The sequence below is a fragment of the Penaeus chinensis genome, chromosome 6 (assembly GCF_019202785.1).
Source record: "Penaeus chinensis breed Huanghai No. 1 chromosome 6, ASM1920278v2, whole genome shotgun sequence".
Lineage (NCBI taxonomy): Eukaryota > Metazoa > Arthropoda > Malacostraca > Decapoda > Penaeidae > Penaeus > Penaeus chinensis.
The window spans coordinates 85,502-95,501 of record NC_061824.1 but is presented as its reverse complement, the minus strand read 5'-3'; the positions used below and the strand labels follow the sequence as shown (position 1 = coordinate 95,501).

The window sequence follows — 10,000 nt, the reverse complement described above, 5'->3', positions numbered from 1 at the left end:
GGTCAGTACCTTTTTTGAATAGAATACAATTTGTTTTCCCTTATAATGGATTCGGAAGAATGCTAGGATGTCCACTCATGTGCATAATGTCAGTGGCAGTCAGTTCCCAGTAGTAAATATCTGTCACGACCAGCCTGTGATATCAGCTTTTATCTAGAACTTGTTTTCTGACACCCATAGTATAATTGTTCATTAAATTTAATTTAGCACGTGGTCGGAATGAAGTAAAAATTCCAATAATGTAACTAATAACAGATAACAGGCATCCCTCTCTCCCAGCCTTTCCATACCCCTACCCACTCTGTGATGCCATGTTGAAAATGAGCCTTTATGAGACGGGCTACTAGCGGATATGTGGTTATTTTCGTATGAGAATCTGCGGCCTGGTAACTTTTTTCATTGCTTTCTTTATTGTAAGTAGCAGTGAGCAGTAAGAGCGAGAAAAAGAAGAATTCAAGTAAGAGAAAGAGAAAGAAAATGAGGGAAAAAAAAATAAGAATGAAAATGATAGAGAAATATGTGTGTGGAGACAAAAGAGTGAATGCATTAGCATGTCATTTAATTTATATTTTGGTTATACTCATTATTATTCAATTCCTTTTTTTCCCATGCCGTTCCATTGAAGCGTGATGTTATTGCATAAGATGGATACCATTAACTGAGTCATTCCCATCATGACTCATCATGAATAGAAGGAAGGATTCATATCTTAATCCTTTTCCTCCTCCTCCTCCTCCTCCTCCTCCTCCTCCTCCTCCTCCTCCTCCTCCTCCTCCTCCTCCTCCTCCTCCTCCTCCTTCTCCTCCTCCTTCTCCTCCTCCTCCTCCTCCTCCTCCTCCTCCTCCTCCTCCTCCTCCTCCTCCTCCTCCTCCTCTCTCCTCCTTCTCCTCCTCCTTCTCCTCCTCCTCCTCCTCCTCCTCCTTCTCCTCCTCCTCCTCCTCCTCCTCCTCCTCCTCCTCCTCCTCCTCCTCCTCCTCCTCCTCCTTCCTCCTCCTCCTCCTCCTCCTCTCCTCCTCCTCCTCCTCCTCCTCCTCCTCCTCCTCCTCCTCCTCCTCCTCCTCCTCCTCCTCCTCCTCCTCCTCCTCCTCCTTCTCCTCCTCCTCTCCTCCTCCTCCTCTCCTCCTCCTCCTCCTCCTCCTCCTCCTCCTCCTCCTCCTCCTCCTCCTCCTTCTCCTCCTCCTCCTCCTCCTCCTCCTCCTCCTCCTCCTCCTCCTCCTCCTCCTCCTCCTCCTTCTCCTCCTTCTCCTCCTTCTCCTCCTTCTCCTCCTTCTCCTTCTTCTCCTTCTTCTCCTTCTTCTCCTTCTTCTCCATCTTCTTCTTCTTCTCCTCCTCCTCCTCCTCCTCCTCCTCCTCCTCCTCCTCCTCCTCCTCCTCCTCCTCCTCCTCCTCCTCCTCCTTCTCCTCCTCCTCCTCCTCCTCCTCCTCCTCCTTCTCCTCCTTCTCCTTCTTCTCCTTCTTCTCCTTCTTCTCCTTCTTCTCCATCTTCTTCTTCTTCTTCTTCTCCTCCTCCTCCTCCTCCTCCTCCTCCTCCTCCTCCTCCTCCTCCTCCTCCTCCTCCTTCTCCTCCTCCTTCTCCTCCTCCTCCTCCTCCTCCTCCTCCTCCTCCTTCTCCTCCTCCTCCTCCTCCTCCTCCTCCTCCTCCTCCTCCTCCTCCTTCTCCTCCTCCTCCTCCTCCTCCTCCTCCTCCTCCTCCTCCTCCTCCTCCTCCTCCTCCTCCTCTCCTCCTCCTCCTCCTCCTCCTCCTCCTCTCCTCCTCCTCCTCCTCCTCCTCCTCCTCCTTCTCCTTCTTCTCCTTCTTCTCCTTCTTCTCCTTCTTCTCCTTCTTCTCCTCCTCCTCCTCCTCCTCCTCCTCCTCCTCCTCCTCCTCCTCCTCCTCCTCCTCCTCCTCCTCCTCCCCCTCCCTCTCCCCCTCCCTCTCCCTCTCCCTCTCCCTCTCCCTCTCCTTCTCCTTCTCCTTCTCCTTCTCCTTCTCCTTCTCCTTCTCCTTCTCCTTCTCCTTCTCCTTCTCCTTCTCCTTCTCCTTCTCCTTCTCCTCCTCCTTCTCCTTCTCCCTCTCCCTCTCCCTCTCCCTCTCCCTCTCCCTCTCCCTCTCCCTCTCCCTCTCCCTCTCCCTCTCCCTCTCCCTCTCCCTCTCCCTCCTCCTTCTCCTCCTCCTCCTCCTCCTCCTCCTCCTCCTCCTCCTCCTCCTCCTCCTCCTCCTCCTCCTCCTCCTCCTCCTCCCTCCCTCTCCCTCTTCCTTTCCCTCTCCCTCTCTGTCCATTTTTTTCCTCTCCTCTGAAATCATCATATGCATTTAAACCAACTTGTAAATTTTGAGCTCACATTTTATTTCTTTTCCTTTCTCTTTGTTACAGGATGTTAATGATGCAGCTTCTGTGGACTACTACCACAAGGGCCAGTTGGTCTGCTGGACAGACATTGACAATGAGCTCATCAAGTGCGTTCAGGTCAACAAGACGGCTGGGGTCGTCAAAGACCACAAAGAGGTATTTTGCACTGGATGCGTTTCTGTACGAAAGATTTGGGCAAAATCAGCAGTTAACCACATGCCGCTGCGGAAAATGCTGTGCTCATTTTTTATTTTTAGTGAAATGTCTCTGCACATAGATGGCTGTGCTAGTGCTTAGCCACAAAGGAGTCAATTAGTATACCTTGTGACCCTACCTAATTTCACTTCTCCTTGAATTGGTGGGGAAAACATATTTTTTTAAATAATGCTATGAATATTGATGGTTAATGTTACAGACATTAGGAACAGCAAAATAAGATAACATAAAATATTTTTGAAATCAAGGAAAAGGGTAAAGGGGTGAGGCAGGCAGTACTTGTAATTGGCTCATTGGTGACTTAGTACAAGTGTAGCCATCTATTTGTAAATGCAATTAATAAAGTAAAATCACAGTGGGTATGACATATATGTACATGCCATGCCTGTCAAATTTTGGTTAAGATGTGATTTGAATTTGATATTAGTCTCTTTTTTATAGTCTCTATAAGGTAGAAAAAAAAAAAAAAGTCAACATTACATCTAAACCAAGTGAGTTGCTACAATAGGAACCTTTTTTCCCCCTCTCTCTCATGAAATGTGCTTTACATCCAAGTTATTGAAAGTCCTGGTGTCTTAAGTATATTAATGGTGCCTCAATATTATTATTCTTATTTTTCTTATTATTGTTATTATAATAATAATAATAATAATTATTATTATTACTATTATCATTATTATTGTAGTTTATTGAAAAATAAAGCAGGCAGGCAGTCTGCCAGTCTTAGTTTACTAAGACTTAAAAACATCGTTAGGCATAAATACTGGAAGACTGTGATTATGTTGACTATCCTCATTCCTCTCCTTTATGGTAACAAAGCTTGCAGTCTTTTCCTGTTATGTTTGGATAAATGTTCAATAGAGTTAGGTATTATGTATTGAAGTCAGCCATGGTGATTGTGAGTAATACTGGTTTGATTTGATATGCTTTAAACTGAAATGAAGAAGTGTTACCAAGAAAAGAGGTTAGTGTAATGAGATTTGAAATACACTAAGCCAGAGAGGACTACATAGACTGGAAGTAGAGGGCTAAAGCATATATTATTTTTTTTTTTGCGCAGGTGACAGTGATCACGCGGGGCATCATCTCCCCCGATGGCCTGGCGGTGGATTGGCTTGGGGAGAAGCTCTACTGGACAGACTCAGACACCAACCGGATCGAGGTGGCTGAGCTTTACAACAAGTACCGTCAAGTGCTCTTTTGGAAAGACCTGGACCAACCAAGAGCCATTGCACTTGTGCCATCAGAAGGGTAATGTTGCCTCTTTATCTGTATGTTTTTTGCTGAAGTTGAAAATATTTTTCTTTTCTTCTCCTTCTTCTTCTTCTTCTTCTTCTTCTTCTTCTTCTTCTTCTTCTTCTTCTTCTTCTTCTTCTTCTTCTTCTTCTTCTTCTTCTTCTTCTTCTTCTTCTTCTTCTTCTTCTTCTTCTTCTTCTTCTTCTTCCTCTTCCTCTTCCTCTTCCTCTTCCTCTTCCTCTTCCTCTTCCTCTTCCTCTTCCTCTTCCTCTTCCTCTTCCTCTTCTTCTTCTTCTTCTTCTTCTTCTTCTTCTTCTTCTTCTTCTTCTTCTTCTTCTTCTTCTTCTTCTTCTTCTTCTTCTTCTTCTTCTTCTTCTTCTTCTTCTTCTTCTTCTTCTTCTTCTTCTTCAATTATTAAAAAAAAAAAAAATTCTCTACCATTCAACTACTTTGTAACATCATTGGTAAGGTTTCCATTCCACAAGCAGCCATTAAAATGGAAATGTGATATTTCCCTCCTGTTATTCCAGACTGATGTTCTGGACAGATTGGGGCGAAAACCCCAAAATAGAGCGTGCAGGAATGGATGGAGATTCTGCAACGAGGAAGGTCATTGTGAAGGATGAGATCTTTTGGCCCAATGGCTTGACGGTTGACTACGATCAGAGAGTTATTTACTGGGCAGATGCACGGCTTTCATACATTGCCTCTGTCGATTTCCATGGGGAGAAGAGAACGAAGGTAACTCTTCTTTTTGTTGATATGTTTTTTTGTGTGCCAGATACTAAAGATAAGAATATCTTCATTGCAGTTGTTTTTTGTAGTTATTTGCTTTTTGTCTGTATTTGAACTTGATATATATACAGCTGGAAAAGTTCCTATTTTCAGGATATCAGGTATGCCATCTTGAAGTTAAAGGTGGAAAAGACAATTTAAAAAGTTGTGGATAAAATCTGTTTCAGGTCGTAAAGAAGAAATTACCTCACCCATTTGCCCTGACTTACTTCAACCACACACTCTACTGGACTGACTGGGAGACTCGGTCCATCCATTACTGCAACATTAGTGAAAATGTAAGTTGTGTTGTGTGAAGACTTTGTAGTGTTTATTTGTGGCTTTTCTCTCTCTTATCATGTATCTACCGGGCCACGCCTGTAGCTGTTATAACTAACTGACTTATCATGATGGGTACAGTTATAGGCATTGCAATGTGCTAGAGTGAGTCGAGTGGAAAGTTCCGGGCCAAATGGCAGGACAGTTGCCAGAAGTCACTGGAGTCAGTGACACCAAGAGATTTCTGATGCTGTCATTGAGGGGTTAATGTGCTTTTTTGTTACCATGTTTACCATACCTGATGACAATTCAGCATTATCCAATATCAGCTGAGAAGGAGATGATGGCATCAAAAGATGTCATCTCTATAAAAACACTTTTCATATTTTACTTTTATTCAAACATGCTTGCAGTGCAAATCGCCAGCTTACCAAAATAAATGTTCTAGTATAAGAAATAATGAGTGCTCAGAATGAGTTCTTATCAGGCATACCCGAGATTGTAAATATGAAGTCTACCACAAAGCAGACAGTTAGTATGTGACTGAAATGTGAATGGCCATAAGTAGAATTATTAAAACTTACAAGATTGTAATAAAAAATTTATGTGTTTCATGTTCTAGTTGTTCTAAATTTTACAGAACCTTAATAAAAACATCTCTTACCCCCTTCTCTGCTTCCAGCGCACCTGCGACAAACACCACCAGCTGGGCACAAACCTCTCCCCAATGTACATTCATGTGTATGACCCAGCACGGCAGCCCCAGGTGGACACCCCTTGTCAGAACAATAATGGAGGTTGTAGCCACCTGTGCCTGGCTGCTCCTGCCCCCAAGAAGTTCTCCTGTGCTTGTCCCACGGGAGTAAAGCTGGTTGACAACTATACATGTGCCAATGGTATGGTTTTGTATTGGTTATTAACTATACTGATTTAAATTGGGTAAGATCATATTCTTTTCAGGGCCATAACCCAGGGCTTTTGGGTCTCTGTAACCTACCCTCTTCTAACATTTATTTCTATAGTATTTCACCTTTGATGAGGAATAAAGCCAATCCAGTATTAGGGAATACATTTCAGTGTTATGTGCCCCCATATACTCTTCATCAGATTTATGTGGCCATCACAGTGTTGAACTATTTCAGGGTCGGAGGAAATGCTGATCTTGGCCAGGCGAACAGATCTGCGGCGGATTTCCTTAGACACCCCCGACCACACTGCCATTGTCATGCCAGTATCTGGGGTCAAGCATGCCATTGCGGTCGACTTTGACCCCATTGATGGCTTTGTTTACTGGACTGATGATGAGGTCTGTTTGTGTTGCCAAATGAGTTGATAATCTGAATTTTGTCAGTGTAGATTGTTTTATTTATTTGTTTTTGTGATCTTTATTTAACCCATTGGCGACGGGTATAGAAATTAAAAAAAAACTCTACGCTTTGGCGAACGGCGGCAACGCGCCGACTTTGAGCGCGTGAATTCTGTACATCAAGTAGAATCATTGCCTTGGGGCGCTTTGGCGCGCCGCCGCGACGGACAGCCACACGCCACATTTCAGGCGTATTGTTATGACGCCAATAGGCGTGACCCGTCACCATTGGGTTAAGAATCTGGGAAGGAGAATAATTTTGATATGAATTACTCAAATTATCAATGTTTATTGTTACTGATGTTGTTACTGATCATGTTATATTTTTCCTCTCATGAAAACTAAGAAGAAAGTGCATGAAAATCTCTGGCAGCCACTCATCTCCTCCTCCTCTTCCACTTAGGCCCTGTGTATTCAGCGTGCCAAGCTGGATGGATCTGAACAACAAGTAGTTGTGTCAGCAGAAGTTTTCAACCCAGATGGCATTGCAGTTGATTGGGTGGCTCGTAATCTTTACTGGACTGACACTGGGCCAGATCGGATTGAAGTGGCAAGGTTGAATGGCACCGCCAGGAAGGTGTGTGAGGAGTGGGATTATTTTGGCGTTGAAAAATGTAGATTGATTTATGGTTTCATTTTGTATGATTCTTTCTTTTGGAGCTTTCCTATATTAGCATTGTAATTATACTGTGTGCGCGTGCGTGTGTGCGTGCGTGGGTGTGTTTGTGTCCACAGTGGATATATCATCTAGATGGTACTCTTCTTTCTTTATGAAATATTCAAAATCACTGTAAAATGATGTAAAGGAATCATGATGTTTATGTCATGAAAAATAAGTAAGTAAATGGACGGAGTAAAGTCTTCAAAAACAAAACTCTCCCCTTAGATCCTGATCACGGACCACTTGGATGAGCCGCGGGCCATTGCGGTAGACCCAGATGGAGGCCTCATGTTCTGGACAGACTGGGGAAAGAAGGCCAAGATTGAGAGGGCAGCTCTGGATGGCTCCATGAGACAGGTCATCGTCAGCACAGACCTTGGCTGGCCTAATGGGGTGGCCATTGATTTCCAGAGGAAGAAAATCTATTGGTGTGATGCTGAAACCGATAAGATTGAGGTGAGAGAGTTCCTGTGCTTGATTCTATTATTTAGCCTTCCTCCTTTTTTTCCATCATAATTTCTTCTCTACATCTTTATTTTTTCTCTTTCTTTGTTTAGAGGCATTTGATAGGTATTTATTAACTTTTTGCAAGTAGGCGATTTTCCAATATGCAAGCCCTCCATCCACGGTGGTAATCATAGCTGCCTGGGCCTAGGTGACGAGGGATTGTGTCATCACCACGCTCACACACAATAGCAGCATTCCTTGCCTTTTCTTTGTAACACTAAGAGACACTTTTGTATTTTTCAGTTTTATTATTTTCTGAAGTTTATATTTGCCATATTTTCTAATGAGTCAAAAATGTAGGATATTTTTTTCATTCTTTAGACTCCATAGTTGATCATTATTTGCTCTCTACTCTGAATACAGTAAGCAGTGAGTGGTATCTTAGGGTTATAACCACAGGCTTTTATGGAATTTTCTTTTGTATTTTTTTTACACAGTAACTTATAAAATAAACTTTATTTTTTACTCAAGGTTTATATTATAACTTTTCAAGATTTCAAGATTTCTATTTCTCTGCCCCAAGAAATTAAAATCTACTTATCTACTTACCACACCTGTTAGTTTATATTGGTGTTCCTGATATATATGATAGTTGTTTTTTGAGGGTAGTATTTACTCCACATTAGTGCTCAAGATTGTATAGAAGCATTTTATTTTATTTATCTGTTCTATTTATTTAGTTTTTACAAAGTTTGTTTCAGTATTTTCATGTGATTTACATCATTACTTTGTGAGCACCACATACAGTAGATATAATGTTCCCTGGTCAGATTGGTATTATACATTTATGATTTTATTACATTCATATATTTAGACTAGTGATGCTTCTGATATATCAAGCCATTCAGGTTGCACCATTTCACTGGTGCACGCCTTATGCAGGTAAACGACCCTGTACCCAATTCCCTTGTTCAGCTACTACAGCCTTGTTTGTAGTGTTTTTCTTGTTACTTTTTTTTTCTCTTTCTTTTTTCTATTTCCCTTTTTTTCCCCATTTTGCACATCTGCTCCCTCATCCCCTTTTCTCTCCTGTTCCCTCTGTACACATGCACACTCTTGCACACACTCAATTTTCCTGCGACTTGAGTTGCACCATGGGATTGGCACATATTGGTAGGTATGCACATGCTACCTGGAGTAGAGTTCAGGCATGCCATGGTATGTATGTACATGGCACCCACTGGCAATGAGGTAAATCAAGAGAACATTCTGGTTTATTTTATTTATTAGCATATATTTTCTCCTATAGATATTTACTTTCTTTTTATCAGTACAGTATGATTAATCTGATGTCTATTTACTTCAGACGGCATTGTTTGATGGAAGAGAGAGGAAAGTCTTGCTGAGTGACCACCTTCCTCATGTCTTTGGATTTTCTCTCTTGGACAACTACCTCTACTGGACAGACTGGCAGAGACGGAGCATTGAACGAGTTGACACAATCACTGGTGAGTTAAAAAGAGAAGGTTTCCATTCATAAAACTTGTTCCACTGATTTCATTGTTTCTAATTTGAGGATGAAGTTATTGCATTCATAGATTTGAACTTTGTTCCCTTCAGTGTTAAAGTTTGCAATGTGGAATTTTGATTCATGATACTTTCTCTGGATTTTCAAGTGGTTAAAAATATTCCTGGGATATACCTGTTGATTCCTTCTTCCTGGTGATGATGAACTCTTCTTTCCTTTCCCAGGGATGAGAGAAGCCATAGTTGAACAGCTGCCTGACCTCATGGGTCTGAAAGCGGTGAATGTGAACAAGAAAGGAGGATCCAACCCTTGTGCAGTAGATAATGGAGGTTGCTCACACCTCTGCCTCAACAGACCCAGCAACAACTTCACCTGTGGATGCCCAATAGGTAGGGTTGTGGGCGTTAGTATATGTATATGCACCTTTTGATAACCTTGAAAACCAACTATGAATTAAATTTTCTTGTATATAGAATTAGATATAGATGTCTAAGTAGCAAGTCTGTTTGAGATCTCTTATGGTTGAATGTAGCAATACAAAGAATTTAAATTTTCATGAAAACAGTTCATAGAACATATCCCTTTTTTCTCATAACTTGAGACTTGATTGGAGTTTTTCTTTCTGTAGGGTATGAACTGACCCAGGATGGAAAGGTCTGTGTGGTGCCAGAAGCCTTTTTGCTCTACACACGGAAAGAAGATATCAGGCGAATTTCTCTGCTGACCAGCCACAATGTTGCCATTCCTGTCACTGGTATTGAGGAAGCCATGTAAGTCACTTAATGTTGTAATGTGTATATTGTGAATTTGTGTTGTAATTTACTCTCCGTGAGAAAGAGAAAAACATTTTTTTTCTCTTCATCAGGGCAATAGATTTTGACAGCATCGACAACAGATTATACTGGACTGACATCAGTGCCAAGTCCATTTCTCGTGCCTTCATGAATGGGTCCCAGCTGGAACCGGTGATAGAGTTTGGCCTGGAGTATCCAGAGGGCATGGCTGTCGACTGGCTGGCCCGCAACATCTACTGGGCTGACATGGGCAACCACAGGTTAGGCACAGATTTTTTTATTAGTTAGGAGTAAATGTAGATGTGAATTATGATAGATGTAAAGATTCAAATGCAAATTATATTTATTTATATACTCGTACTATCAATA

The 10,000-nt window shown here is 42.1% G+C and overlaps 1 protein-coding gene across 1 annotated transcript in view; it reads left to right on the top strand.

Moving 5' to 3' along the window:
* The window catches only part of LOC125026462 (low-density lipoprotein receptor-related protein 6-like), a 35,103-nt gene that overhangs the window by 13,348 nt on the left and 11,755 nt on the right, over positions 1-10,000 (top strand). Inside the window, exons 3-14 of the mRNA XM_047614926.1 lie at positions 2,355-2,486; positions 3,607-3,797; positions 4,313-4,523; positions 4,745-4,855; positions 5,518-5,731; positions 5,978-6,141; positions 6,605-6,778; positions 7,088-7,318; positions 8,676-8,817; positions 9,062-9,226; positions 9,466-9,607; positions 9,703-9,891. Of these exons, the coding sequence (XP_047470882.1) occupies positions 2,355-2,486; positions 3,607-3,797; positions 4,313-4,523; positions 4,745-4,855; positions 5,518-5,731; positions 5,978-6,141; positions 6,605-6,778; positions 7,088-7,318; positions 8,676-8,817; positions 9,062-9,226; positions 9,466-9,607; positions 9,703-9,891 (2,066 nt within the window). The remainder of the gene's footprint in view (positions 1-2,354; positions 2,487-3,606; positions 3,798-4,312; positions 4,524-4,744; positions 4,856-5,517; positions 5,732-5,977; positions 6,142-6,604; positions 6,779-7,087; positions 7,319-8,675; positions 8,818-9,061; positions 9,227-9,465; positions 9,608-9,702; positions 9,892-10,000) is intronic.